This window comes from Phyllobates terribilis, unplaced genomic scaffold, assembly GCF_046119375.1.
Source record: "Phyllobates terribilis strain yellow unplaced genomic scaffold, ASM4611937v1 Scaffold_1__5_contigs__length_1240528914, whole genome shotgun sequence".
NCBI classification, from domain to species: domain Eukaryota; kingdom Metazoa; phylum Chordata; class Amphibia; order Anura; family Dendrobatidae; genus Phyllobates; species Phyllobates terribilis.
In genome coordinates, this window is record NW_027362761.1 from 581,233,849 (window position 1) to 581,249,369 (window position 15,521).

Genomic DNA, 15,521 nt, shown 5'->3' on the forward strand with positions numbered 1-15,521 from the left:
AAATTGAAAAGTAAAAAAAAAATACAATTGTTCCTTATAGAAAGAAATATACAAACTGCACTGTGTATTTATATGGAAAGGGTTAATGATTTAAAGGGAATGTTCAGATTTACATAAATAAAACTTTATCTCTGTATAAATGAAAAATTTTATGACTTTCTAATTAAACAATGTTTAAATTCTCCACCATTTTCAAGATCTGTGCTTGCTGTCAGGGAATGAGAACACTACGGTATGTTTTCATTTATGGCCACTATCTTTGTACTCACAAGAAGCCAAGCCTGTAGCTGGGTTTCATAGGAGATTATTATAATTTTGTATATTCTTCAATGTAATAATAGTGCAGTATAAAGAACAAGCATCAAGTGATCGTAGGTTCAAATCCCCTATGAACATTCAGCAAAAAGAAAAATTAATGAAAAACATACATAGAAAAAAATTCAAAAATAAATAGCATACAAAAAAATAATTTAAAAAAAGCATAATCAGTACTGCTATGTCCGTACAGGACCATTTTACGGTCACTTTAGGTTAGGATTTTGAACTGGAGTCTCTGGGCAATGGGGAGCCAGTGAAGGGATTGGCAGAGAGGAGAGGCCGGGGAATAGCGGGGGGACAGGTGGATTAGTCGAGCAGCAGAGTTTAGGATAGATTGGAGGGGCGTGAGAGTGGTAGAAGGGAGGCCACAGAGCAGGAGGTTGCAGTAGTCAAGGCGAGAGATGATGAGGGCGTGCACTAGTGTTTTTGCAGATTCATGGTTGAGGAATGTGTGGAGAGTGGACAGCCATTGACTGTGATAGATAGGTCAGATGAGGCGGTTGAGCGAGATGGTGGAAAGATGATGAATTCTGTTTTATCCATATAAAGCTTTAGGAGTCTTGCAGAGAAGAAAGATGAAATAGCGGACAGACATTGTGGGATTTTGGTTAGTAGGGAGGTGATATCAGGTCCAGAGAGGTAGATCTGTGTGTCATCAGCATAGAGGTGATACTGAAAGCGGTGAGACTCTATGAGCTGTCCCAGGCCAAAGGTGTAGATGGAGAAGAGCAGGGGTCCTAGAACTGAACCTTGGGGAACACCGACAGATAGGGGGCAAGGTGAGGAGGTGGTGTGTGAGTGGGAGACGCTGACTATCCGGTCTATTAAGTATGAGGAGATCCAAGATAGGGCCAAGTCTGTGATGCCGAGAGATTAGAGAGTCTGTAGTAAGAGGGAATGGTCTACTGTGTCAAAGGCAGATTACAGGTCCAGAAGGAGAAGGTCAGAGTAGTGTTGCTTGGATTTGGCGGTCAGTAGATCGTTGTTGACTTTAGTCAGGGCAGTTTCAGTAGAATAGTGCGGTCGGAAGCCAGATTGGAGGCGGTCAAAGAGGGAGCAGGAGGAAAGGTGGGAGGACAGCTCAAGATGGACGTGTTGTGCCAGTAGTTTTGAGGCATAGGGGAGAAGTGATATGGGGCGATAGCTAGTCAGAGAGGATGGGTCAAGGGATGGCTTTTTGAGGATGGATGTGATCGAGGCATGCTTGAAGCATGAGGGGAGAACACCAGTTGCTAGTGACAGGTTGAAGAGGTGGGTTAGGGTTGGGATGAAGACTGCAGTAAGGTTTGGGATGAGGTGGGACGGGATTGGGTCAAGTTTGCAGGTGGTGAGATGTGACTTGGAGAGTAAAGAGGAAAGTTGATCTTCCGTGATGGCAGAGAAGCTGGTTTTGGAGGAGGAGAGTTGAGTAGATATGAGGAGGGACTGTGGGGACTTATGGCAAAAGCTTTGTCTGATGGTGTCAATCTTCTACTTGAAAAATGAGGCAACGTCTTCAGCTGAGATGAGTGGAGATGGAGGAGGTGCTGGGGGACAGAGGCGAGAATTGAAAGTTGGAGTGGGACGTTTTCCATCTCTGCTCAGCAACCCTGGAAGCCAGTCTCAGTTCTTTAGTCAGGCTAGTGTGCCAGGGTTGCCTGTTGATTGTGCGAGCTTTGGTATGTATGAGGGGGGAGACCGATTCAAGAGCTGCAGCTGTTGTGGTGTTATATAAGGCAGCAGCATCTACATCGTGTTAGGAATTTATGTCTGTAAGAGGGAGGAGGGATTCGGAGAGTGATTGTAGGTTGAGATGTTTGAGATTTCTGTGTGCAAGTTTCTGGATCGGGTATTGTGGACCTGGATAGGAGAGGGGAGAGAATGTAAGTAGGTTGTGGTCAGAAAGAGGGAGAGATGAGTTGGAGAGGTTGGATAGGGAACAGAGGCGGGTGAAGATGAGGTCCAGAGTGTGGCCATCTTTGTGAGTGGGGGCTAAAGACCATTGAGCAAGGTCAAAGGAGGAAGTGAGGGATAGAAGCTTAGAGACAGATGAGTGGGAAGTGTCAATGGGGATGTTGAAGTCGCCCATGATGATAGTGGGGATGTCAGTGGAAAGGAAGTGAAGTAGCCAGGTGGTGAAGTGGTCAAAGAAGGTGGTGGCTGGCCCTGGAGGGAGATAGATGACAGCCAGTTGGAGGTTGGAGGAGGAGTAAATGTGCACGCAGTGCATTTCAAAAGAGGGGACAGTTATGGAGTATGGCAGTGGGATATTAGAGAAGGAGCAGTTGTCTGACAGGAGAAAGCCAACTCCTTCACCATGCTTGCGGCTGGGGCGTGGATGTGGGAAAGGTGAAGTCCGCCATACGAAAGTGCAGCTGGTGAGGCTGTGTCAGAGGGTGTGAGCCAGGTTTCAGTCATGGCGAGGAAGGAAAGTTTGTTAGAGATGAAAAGATCATGGATGTAGGAAAGTTTGTTGCAGATGGAGAAAGCGTTCCATAGAGCTCCTGTTAGTGGGACTGGGGAAGCAGGGACTGGGCGAATGGGTTTTACGGTTAGAGAGGTGGTGGAAATGTGTGCTAGATCTACGATGAAAGGTAGAAGTGACTGTGGGGATGTGGTGGGGGGGCAGGATTTGGAGAGCTATCACCAGCAGTGAGGAGGAGCAGAGAAAGTATTAGCAGGTGGGAGCAGGAGAGGGCATGAGGTGGCTGTCTGTGCTTAGAGATGCAGGATTGTATGTTGAGGAATAGTTCTGAGGAGGAGGTGAGGTGGATGGGGAGGATGGAGGAAGAGATGACCAGTTCCTTACTAGGTGTAGGGATTAGGGGGGTTAGTAGAAAGTGAAGGATTATAGACTAGAGAGAGAAAACAAACAGGAACATTGTTTACTGTGACTTAGTATCCAGTTACCTTCAGTTCCAATTCAGGACTAATTCAGAGCTGTACACTTCTATGTTACACTTGTATGGTACACTGGCAGATGACACGTCCTGCAGAAGTACAGCTCACAAATATATTTGCTACAAAGTGCAGGCAGCTGTTAAACAGAGTGGAGTGGCCTCTGCTCATCTACAGTATATCAGATAATTAACACTGGGCCAGATGCAGGATATTTAAGCCAGAGTAAACAAGGAGGTGGTAAATAAGGGTGGGGGTAGAACAGGGAGTAGGTGAAATGCATACCAGAGACTAATGCCAGCAAAGGAAGGGAGAAATCACAGCATAGGAAAAGTTGGGTTGCATACCAGAGACAAATGAAATAAAAGCAATCAAAACATCATTTATACCACAAAATGGTAAATAAAACAACAGCTCAGCAGGCAAAAAAACAAGCCCTCAGGAGGCTGCATAGATACAAAAATGAAAAAAAAGTTATGGGTCTCTAAAAACGGAGACACGAGACAATTTTTTTTTCGACTGTCAAGAAGGCAAAGTCATGTGACAAGTAAGCTCCACCCAGAAGGACAGTTGGAAATGGCGGAACCTCATTCAAATACAAATTGGAATGTTTATGATTCCAATCTATCAACACTGGGGGAATCTTTTAACCCATTCAGGACTCAGCTATTTTTGGGCCTTGAGGACTCAGCCATCTTTATTTTTTTATCAATGTGCTCTTAGAGCTATCACAGTTTCTCCTTTCACTTGATGTACCCATAGGAGCGCTTGCTTTTTGCAAGAGGAGTTTGCATTTTTATTGGTACAATTTTAGGGCACATATGACTTTTAGTTCACCTCTTATTCTATTTTTTATCGTTTGTAGGCAGATGAAGGAAAAACAGCAATTCTGATATTTGTTTTTGTGCGTTTTTTTATTTTTATAGCATTTAGCGTATGGGTTAAACGGTTATTGTGCATGTGGAAATATTAATACTGTTTTTTAAAGGGGTATTCCTGTTTATGTAATGCTTATGTTTGTGATTGTCCGTCTGCCATCTCTAACATCATGTCCTCCCTCTTATCTGAAACTAAATCTCTCCAAAACTGAACTCCTTGTTTTTCCTCCCTCTACTAACCTACCTATACCTGACTTTTCAATTTCCTTGGGTGGAGCCACCACAACTCTCAAGTAGCAAGCTCGGTGTCTTGGAGTCATATTTGACACACAACTTTCCTTTATTCCCCATATACAATCACTCACTTGCTCATGTCACCTGCATCTTAAAAACATCTTCAGAATCCGACCTTTTCTCACCTTTGATAGTGCAAAAACTCTTACTGTCGCTCTCATTCACTCTCGTCTGGACTACTGCAACTCTCTTCTGATCCGTCTCCCTCTAAACAAACTCTCCCCTCTCCAATCCATTCTGAATGCAGCAGCCAGGGTCGTATTTTTATCAAGCCGCTTCACTGACGCCTCTACCCTGTGCCAGTCATTACACTGGTTACCCATTCACCACAGAATACAATACAAACTCATCTCTCTCACCCACAAAGCTGTCGACAGTTCTGCACCGCCCTATATCTCACCCTCATTTCTGTCTATCACCCTCCTGTGCCCTCCGTTCTACAACTGATCTAAGACTAACATCCTCCTTAATCCGAACCTCGCACCTTCTCTCGTGCTGCGCCAGTTTTCTGGAATGCACTGCCCCAAAAGGATCCGACTGATATCTAGCCCCTATGTCTTCAAACCCGCTTTAAAAACACATCTGTTTAGGCAAGCCTATCACCTCAACTCACCAACCTAACTCTCCCCTGCTCCCTCCTAAATGTTAATCTTAATCTGCCCCTGTGCATTCATCTGTCTCCACATCCTCCATGCACCAAATACCACACGGTAACTGCCCTTAGACAGATACTGCCTGATGACCATGTTCTACCTATTGTGTCCCCCATTTCCATATAGATTGTAAGCTCATGAGCAGTGGCCTCACTCCTCCTGTAACTGTTGAAATGTGATTCATTGTATTGTTTATATTGTCTGTACATGTCCCTACTTAATTGTAAAGTGCTGCGGAATATGTTGGCGCTATGTAAATAAAAATTATTATTATTATTATGTATATGTTCTTACCATGGGGCGTGGCACACAGGATGATTATGCAGAGCAGATTAAAGACACTCCCCAGAGGATCCTGTGAGACACGTGTCATGGTACATAGTTTTCCCTGTCCTGCATTTCTGTATAAAATGTCATGATGTGATGTAAGTACCCATGCCCTTTCCCAGATCTTTGTTCCTCAACCATAATTTAACTTGGGCTTGTGTCAACACCGCTAGAGGACTCCCTATTGTTCTCTTAAGCAGGGGGAGAACTCACAGTACACATCTTTATAGACACATCAGAGCCATGCCATGGACTAAACCATCGCCTAGGAGAGGGGAAACCTCTCCTCCCCTACCCTTGGGCTGTTCCCGGTAGCCCAAGACAATGGACTTATGCGTGACCAGTGTTGTGTTGGGAGATCTCTGGAGGAAGAAGTGTGGGGGCTCTTAGCTGCGGCAAGACCTCACGCCCGTCGGTGATTGTGGACTTATTATGGACCTTAGGAATAACATGGATTTTTGATTTGGTATGCGGCCTGCCTTAATAAATCCCGTTGGATCGTTCTTAGTCCGGTGGTCTCTTCTTGCTCTGCCACATACCCCGTCACACACGCCTCCTTGGCAAAGCCCATACATATTAGCACTGAATAAAAATGCTCATATCTCTGAAACCGAACAGCAGATTTTAAAGAACAAAAAATGTAATTCTCAGGTGAGCAGCGGGAATAACATGAGAAAAAAACTGAACACTTTTGGTCCTCTTTAAAGATGTAGTCTCTATAGACCCCTCTCGACATACCTGAGATGGAGACAAAATTAAGGTCGTGACCCGCAGATTTCGCATATTTCCCGGACTGCCCGAATCCACTCAGCCGTGCGTATATGAGTTGTGGATTTTCCTTTAGTATAACCTCGGGTCCGATACCCAAACTTTCCATCACACCTGGAAGTCAGAGCACATATACACTTGTAACAATGTGTGACCTTCTTCATATTCTCACAATATATTCCCTTAAAGGGTGTGTAGATTTTTCCGAAAAACATACTCCAGTTTTGTGTACACAGCTCCTATGCATTTCTGGTTGCCTCTATGGTTACAGTCTGCAAACAGACCCTGTGATTAGTCAGATTCTGCAGTCATTCTCCCTTCCATCTGTCCCTTTTTGTTAGTATGGAAATGCCTACATATTTCCATACTATAGATTTGCAAATTTGCTTATTTTTTAAAAAAAAAATTGGCGCATTGGAGAAATATATAAAAAAAAAACCAAAACATTTGTGCACATAATATTTAATCTCGATTTGCTGCAGAGTTTCCCTTTTTAGTCTCTCGGCCTAGATATATCTAGTGTTACTCACGTTAGCCAGTTTCACCAGCGAGTCCCCTGCAGCTTAAGTCGCCGGTCACCTCCTCTTCTACTCTACTCAAGCAGTGACTCCTATCTTCCACCATTAACCTGCTGGACCTCACTGCATCTTTCCCCCTACAGTACATACCATGTTCAACCAGCCATCCTGGATGACGTTGGTCTTGATGGTGCATTTCCAGGGGACCTCATGCTTCACACCTCTCCTGTAGCTGATGGACATCCTTATGTGGGTCTGGTTACTGATTGCTATACCTGACCTCATCCATTTTCTCAGACTTAGGCATCTGTCTCATCCCTTTGGTTTGTCACCTTGTTCCTTTGGTTCCATTCTTGGACTATAGCTTTGGTTTTCTGACCACGGTCCTGTCTCATCCGTGGTCACATTCACATCTTGACTGAAAGTCCATGCATCCTAGCCAATACTTGATTTAAAGTCCATAATTCCTACCTGACAAACATACCCCCATCGAGCTCACGCCAAACCAATGGCAGCTTAGAGGATCCACGTCTCTGGTGACTGCAGGCAGTAAAAACATGAAGAAACACATATGGAAACAAGGAGTAAAGAAACACGTGTGAAACAAACATGAATATGTGTTACACCGTTGGCATCTCTGAAGCAATTCCTCAGGTGTCACCTGGAGTTGCTTCCAAATGTTTTGAAGGAGTGCCGAGAGGCACTAAGCACTTGTTGGCCTGCGTCCAACTCATCCTAAACCATCTCAACTGGGTTGAAGTTGGGAGATTGTGGAGGCAATGTCCTCTGAAGTAGCTAGACTCCATCCCACTTCTCCTTGGTGACATTGCCCTTTCATAGCTGGGAGGTGTTTTGGGTCATTGTTCTGTTGCAACAATGATGGTCTTACTAAGCACAGACCAGATGGGATGGAAGTCACTGTAGAATACTTTGGTAGCCATGCTGGTCAAGAGGGCCATGAATTTTGAATAAATTACCAACAGTGTGTCACGCCAGGTGTGAGTGCAACACAGAGAGTCATGCCAGGTGTGAGTGCAACACAGAGGTTAAAGGGAGCCAAGCCACTAGGGAAAGGGGGAAAAGGTGACCTCCTAATCTGGACTAGCGTCACCTTGTCTCCCCCTAAAGTCCCTATACAGCCTCCGCAGCTGTCACCAATCACGTGCCTCGCCCTACTATCCCTGGCGTAAGGCTATAGCTGGGGGTGGAAGGAGATGAGCACTAGTCAACCTCCGCTAGCACTCTAAAGACAAAAGGGGAAGACAACACAGGGGAATAAGAACTTAGATTTAGAAGAAACTCCAACAGGGCACACGGCCTAAAGACTCCAGAGAGGACATGATGCTGCTTCAGCCAAGTTCCCAGTAGAAATGAGTATAACCGGTGAAGCCCACCTAGACACACCAGGTATATATATACCCAGACTAAAGGGAGGTAGTTGCTGGGTCCTAAACACAGCCTCCTATCTAGGCAGCTGTCTGCATTGCCAAACGTGGAGATCTCCTGCAAACCATTGCAGGGTGACTGTCTGTCACCTCTGACACACCCGTGACATAGTGTCACCAGCAGAGCCACCTCCACATCTGCTCTCCGTGCTTCACGTTGGGCACCACACATGTAAAAACCATCTGCTCACCTTTTCTGCATCTCACACAAACATGGTGGTTCGTACCAAAAATATGAAATTTTGACTCATCAGACCACAGAACAAATTTCCAATTGTTACGGGTCCGGGTGGTGGAACCTCTGAGCTTCGGCACAAGGAGGGACCAAAGGGGCTTTACTAAGTGCCAACTCGGCCTGACCCAGGTCACATGGCGGCTTAGTCGACTCCTTGAACCAGGGAGGGACCAGGCAGGTGAACCAGGTGCCACTCTGGGACCGACCTTGTGTGAGAGCAGGCGACTCCCACGGGTCAGATGACAGGAGCTGACCGGTACAGTGGATGAGCACGGCAGGCAGGCTGGTGGGTGGTCCAGGTAGATAAGCAGGCAGATACGGCTGATAGCCAGACAGGCACTCCAGGTAGGCAAGCAGGCGGGCATGACAGGTTACTTGGCAGGTGCTCCGGGTAGGCAGGCTGGTGGGCACGACAGGTTACTTGGCAAGTGTTCTGGGTTGGCAGCCTGGTGGGCATGGTAGGTAACTGGCAGACTGGCGGGCAGAACTGTTAGGCAGACTGGCGGGCTGGACTGACAGGCAGCGGGATCTGACAGCTGAAGCAAGTGTTAGCACACGGAACAACAACCTTGCACAGGCACCTCCATTTTGGAGGAGGTGCCTTATAAAGGGGAAGTCCTCCGGCCATTGGCCGGGGACTCTTTAGAATGGCGCGCGTGGCTCCTTTAAGAGGGAGGGAGCACGGGAGCGCCCTAAGCACAGTGCCCGGGAAGCTGTGCGCACTGCGCGCCACAGCAGCGGCAGGAGTGGAGCAGGAAGATGCCAGACTGGGACCGCGGCGATGAGGGGAAAGGCGTCTCTGCCCGGAAGGAGGCAGAGACGCCAATGCTACACCAATGATCTAATGCCCAGTCTAAGGTCTTCCAATTTCTTCTTGTGTGTGGTTGACAGTAGTTGCTTCTTTGTAGAACTTTGTCCATAAATGCCTGCTCCTCACAGTCTCTTCTGAAAGGTTGATGTTGAGATGTGTCTGATACTTGATATAATTTATGAGGGCTTTTATCTAAGGGACTGTCAGTTTTTGGCTTCCGAGAAAGGTAATTCTGATGAACTTATCCTCTGCAACAGAGATCCTTTTTACTATTCCTTTTCTGGGATGGTTCACGTGAGAGCCAATTTCATCATAGCGATTGATGGTTTTCATGATTGCACTTGAGGACATCTTCAAGGTTCTATCAATATTCCGGACTGACTGACCTTCATGTCTTATAGTAATGATGGATGGTCACTTTTTATTACTTAGGTAAGTGGTTCTTTTCATATTCTGACTTACAACATTTATAGAATAAGGCTCAGAACTGTATGGAGCTGTGTACCAACATGGCCTCTGCAAAACAAACACGACAGTCGCAAACACTTTCTGAAGGCCGGTGATTCCAAAAATGAACTCTTCACAAGCCAATCTGTTCATTGGAAGCAATTCCAGGTGATGACCTTATGGAAGGTGCAAGACAAAATGCCACGGCGTGAAAAACTGTCAGAATAAAAGTGGGGTACATTGAGAAATCTAAGATTTATTAAATATTTTGGTTTGTTTCACACGTGTTTCCTTACTCCTTGTTTCCATATATGTTATTTCATGGTTTTGCTGCCTTCTGTCTGAATCTACAATGTGCACATTCCAATAAGAATAAGGAAAACAAATCGATTAAACATGGGTATGTAAACTTTTGACCAGTACTGTAGGTAGTGGCATTGTGATTTTCCCTTAGTCAGGAGGTGGAAGAGTTGTTAACCTAACCCTGCAACACTACAGGAAATTTACACTGTGTTCCAAATTATTATTCAAATAATATTTTCTCAGATTTTCCCAAATTACCTATATGAATTGCAGTCATTGTAATTTTCCAGTCAAATAACTATTAGAGTACAATTGAAAGGTTTTTGTACAAACTGCCTATGATAACAGGATATTTTTAAAAAAATAAAAAGCTCAAACTGCATGTTCCAAATTATTATGCACAGCAGAGTTTTCAACCTTTTCATTTTAATAAAGATCAAAAAAATGGTCATTTTTGAAATTACAAGCATTAGCAGGTTATTACACACTGAAATCAAACAGTTTTCAACTCAAAACTTTATTCTAGGTGATGTTACATTTGCACATAGGACCGCTTGTTCGAAAGGAGCTTCTGAACTCTCTCGTCCATTGAATTTGTCAGGTTTTGGATGGTTTCTGCTTCAATTGTTTTGCATGAGGACAGAATACCCTCCCAGAGCTGTTGCTTAGATGTGAACTGCCTCCCGCCATCATAGACACTCCTTTTGATGATGCTCCAGAGGTTCTCAATGGGGTTGAGGTCAGGGGAGCATGGGTGCCACACCATAAGTTTGTCCCCTTTTATGCCCATAGCAGCCAGAGATGCAGATGTGTTATGTGCAGCATGAGACGGGGCATTATCATGCATGAAAATGATCTTGCTGCGGAATGCACGGTTCTTCTTCTTGAACCATGGAAGGAAGTGCTGTTTGAGAAACTCAACATACATTATGGAGTTCATCTTTACCCCTTCAGGGATCCTAAAAGGGCCGACAATCTCTCTCCCCATGATTCCAGCCCAAAACATTACTCCACCTCCTCCTTGTTAGCGCCGTAGCCATGTTTGCATGGGGTGTCCATCAACCAGCCATCCTCCACTCCATCCATCTGGACCATCGAGATCATTTCATGCATGATAATGCCCCGTCTCATGCTGCACATAACACATCTGCATCTTTGGCTGCTATGGGCATAAAAGGGGACAAACTTATGGTGTGGCCCCCATGCTCCCCTGACCTCAACCCCATTGAGAACCTCTGGAGCATCATCAAAAGGAGTGTCTATGATGGCGGGAGGCAGTTCACATCTAAGCAACAGCTCTGGGAGGGTATTCTGTCCTCATCCAAAACAATTAAAGCAGAAACCATCCAAAACCTGACAAATTCAATGGACGAGAGAGTTCAGAAGCTCCTTTCGAACAAGCGGTCCTATGAGCAAATGTAACATCACCTAGAATAAAGTTTTGAGTTGAAAACGGTTTGATTTCAGTGTGTAATAACCTGCTAATGCTTATAATTTCAAAAATGACCATTTTTTTGTTCTTTATTAAAATGAAAAGGTTGAAAACTCTGCTGTGCATAATAATTTGGAACATGCATTTTGAGTGCAGTTTGAGTGTTTTATTTTTTTAAATATACTGTTATCATAGGCAGTTTGTACAAAAACCGTTCAATTGTACTCTAATAGTTATTTGACTGGAAAATTACAATGACTGCAATTCATATAGGTAATTTGGGAAAATCTGAGAAAATATTATTTGCAACACAGTATAGAGAGCTAACAGAAGAGTAGTCTCTAAAGGCAAAAAGGACACAGTATCATCGCCATAACTTACCATGTCGGAAAGGCTCAATAAGGACGTCGGACTGCTTACACAACGTCTTCAGGATGCCGATCCCTTCGGGGGTCTTCAGATTTAAAGCTATAGATCTTTTACCCCGCGCCATAGTGTCACTTGAAAACGTAGTGTTGTATTTATCCACCCGGATAACTTTGGCCCCGAAGTCGGCGAGTATCATTCCACATAATGGAACAGGGGCCAGTCCGGCCAGTTCCAGCACTCGGACTCCAGCCAAGGCCATTGCTGCCAATGTAAGGGACAAAACAATTAGCACTGAGTGTCCTATATGGTGCCTGCCGTCAGTGATCTCCTGGAGAGATCGATTACACATCAAATCCACCACTCGATTAACACATATTAGTGAGCTTCTCACAAATTAACCACAAAAGTGGGTGAGGAGTGAAAAATCCACGTCCAAGATCTTCTACCGTTTTGAGTATACAGTTCTTATGCACATCTATGTGTGTAACAGGGCAACAGACTACAAACCCAGTGCAGTCTGATCCCGCAGTCTCTCTCCCTTTCAACTGCCCCCTACTTCTTATTAACCTACCCCACTATAAGGCTATTTTCACAAGTTGCATTTGTGCTGCATTTTTTTAATGTAAATTTATGCAAATTTAAAGCAGGTTTTTTTTTGTTTTTTTTTCACAGTACCCAGCAAAAGCTATGAGATTTCAGAAATCTCATGCACACACATTGTTTTTTTCCCTGGCTGATTTGGAAAACTGCTGCGTTTTTGCAAACTGCCGCATGTCACTTCTTTCAGCGTTTTTTTTCATGTTTTTGCAGCATTTTTTCACCCAAAAAAGCAATGAGTAAGTGCAAAAATGCAGCAAAAATGCAAGTATCATGTTTTGCTACGTTTTTAGTGAAAAAAAAACAGGTACAGCAGTATGTGAAACCCATTTATTTTTGTGATTTTTCCCAAGTTTGAAACCATGTCTTAGTGTTCCCATCTGAGATGGCAGTTAGGATTAGTATAGTTTAAATTAGTGATATGTGTAAAGTAAACATTGGCTGACCAAGGTGTGAAATTGAACAATACCTGAGCAACTCAAGGTATGACCAAAGTGTGAAAGTAATTTTTTTGGGCCCCTTAAGCTCCAGGGCCCCGGAGATGTCCTTATAGAGCATATAAAAAGACATTTGTCTATCATTTTCTTACTTTTCTACAGTAGAGCAATAAATTAAGAACTTTGCTCAGGATCTTAGGAGACAAGGACATTCTGTCAATGATTGATAAATTATAAACATCCAAAAGTTACAATATTGCAAATTTATCACCCAGATAGGACGCGTGATCACTTGCCGACTGCCTGGACCACTGTGCAACAAAAAATGTAAAACTTACATAATAAACTCAAACTCTCCCACATCAGTAAAAATAAGAAAAAGATGAGAACTAAAGGAATCTGGTGATGTTAGGGCTTGTTCACAAATAGCATTTACGATGCGTTATTTTTTTTTTCCCACCCTGCAGTTTTTGTGCAGCATTTGTACTGCATTTTACAGTAATAGCAAAAAGAATGTGAGTTGTAAAATCTCATTTACACAGGGCAGTTGTTTTTTGTTTGTTTGTTTGTTGTTTTTTTAAAAGGTAACATGTCAATTCTTTCAATGTTTTACTGCAATTTTTCTCCACTGAGATCAAAATGGGCGAAAATCAACAAACAACGAAAACGCACCAAAATGTGGGTAATTTCCCTGCAGTTTTCTGGCCAAAAGCATTGAAAAAAAAAGGTAAGTGTGAATTTATTCTTAAAAAGCCGTGATGTGATGTATGATATATACCTGGGCACAGCGTATACATTATATCCATGTATGATATATACCTGGGCACGGCGCATACACTATATCCATGTATGATATATACCAGGGCACGGCGTATACACTATATCCATGTATGATATATACCAGGGCACAGCGTATACATTATATCCATGTATGATATATACCAGGGCACGGCGTATACATTATATCCATGTATGATATATACCAGGGCACGGCGTATACACTATATCCATGTATGATATATACCAGGGCACGGCGTATACACTATATCCATGTATGATATATACCAGGGCACGGCGTATACACTATATCCATGTATGATATATACCAGGGCACAGCGTATACATTATATCCATGTATGATATATACCAGGGCACAGCGTATACATTATATCCATGTATGATATATACCAGGGCACGGCGCATACACTATATCCATGTATGATATATACCAGGGCACGGCGTATACATTATATCCATGTATGATATATACCAGGGCACGGCGCATACACTATATCCATGTATGATATATACCAGGGCACGGCGTATACATTATATCCATGTATGATATATACCAGGGCACGGCGCATACACTATATCCATGTATGATATATACCAGGGCACGGCGTATACATTATATCCATGTATGATATATACCAGGGCACGGCGTATACACTATATCCATGTATGATATATACCTGGGCACAGCGCATACACTATATCCATGTATGATATATACCTGGGCACAGCGTATACATTATATCCATGTATGATATATACCAGGGCACGGCGTATACACTATATCCATGTATGATATATACCAGGGCACAGCGTATACACTATATCCATGTATGATATATACCAGGGCACAGCGTATACATTATATCCATGTATGATATATACCAGGGCACGGCGTATACATTATATCCATGTATGATATATACCAGGGCACGGCGTATACACTATATCCATGTATGATATATACCAGGGCACGGCGTATACACTATATCCATGTATGATATATACCAGGGCACAGCGTATACATTATATCCATGTATGATATATACCTGGGCACAGCGCATACACTATATCCATGTATGATATATACCTGGGCACAGCGTATACATTATATCCATGTATGATATATACCAGGGCACAGCGTATACATTATATCCATGTATGATATATACCAGGGCACGGCGTATACACTATATCCATGTATGATATATACCAGGGCACTGCGTATACACTATATCCATGTATGATATATACCAGGGCACGGCGTATACACTATATCCATGTATGATATATACCAGGGCACGGCGTATACACTATATCGATGTATGATATATACCAGGGCACGGCGTATACATTATATCCATGTATGATATATACCAGGGCACGGCGTATACATTATATCCATGTATGATATATACCAGGGCACGGCGTATACATTATATCCATGTATGATATATACCAGGGCACGGCGTATACATTATATCCATGTATGATATATACCAGGGCACGGCGTATACATTATATCCATGTATGATATATACCAGGGCACGGCGTATACATTATATCCATGTATGATATATACCAGGGCACGGCGTATACATTATATCCATGTATGATATATACCAGGGCACGGCGTATACATTATATCCATGTATGATATATACCAGGGCACGGCGTATACATTATATCCATGCATGATATATACCAGGGCACGGCGTATACACTATATCCATGCATGATATATACCAGGGCACGGCGTATACATTATATCCATGTATGATATATACCAGGGCACGGCGTATACATTATATCCATGTATGATATATACCAGGGCACGGCGTATACATTATATCCATGTATGATATATACATGGATATGGTGCACTATATATACACATGTACACACAGCAGTACCTGCACTATATACACACCAGTACCTGCACTATATATACACAGCAGTACCTGCACTATATATACACAGCAGTACCTGCACTATATATACACAGCAGTACCTGCAC

General features: G+C 43.5%; 1 protein-coding gene across 8 annotated transcripts in view; it reads right to left on the minus strand.

Annotated features, from left to right (window-relative positions):
* The window catches only part of AMACR (alpha-methylacyl-CoA racemase), a 151,817-nt gene that overhangs the window by 14,037 nt on the left and 122,259 nt on the right, over window positions 1-15,521 (minus strand). For 7 of the 8 annotated variants that reach the window (XM_073681499.1, XM_073681514.1, XM_073681510.1 and 4 more), the window contains exons 2-3: window positions 11,688-11,936; window positions 6,086-6,229 (exon numbers count right to left, since the gene is read on the minus strand). In XM_073681499.1, the coding sequence (XP_073537600.1) occupies window positions 6,086-6,229; window positions 11,688-11,936 (393 nt within the window). Of the gene's footprint in view, window positions 1-6,085; window positions 6,230-11,687; window positions 11,937-15,417; window positions 15,442-15,521 lie in introns of those variants that run through there. The other variant, XM_073681529.1, reaches the window with a different exon arrangement.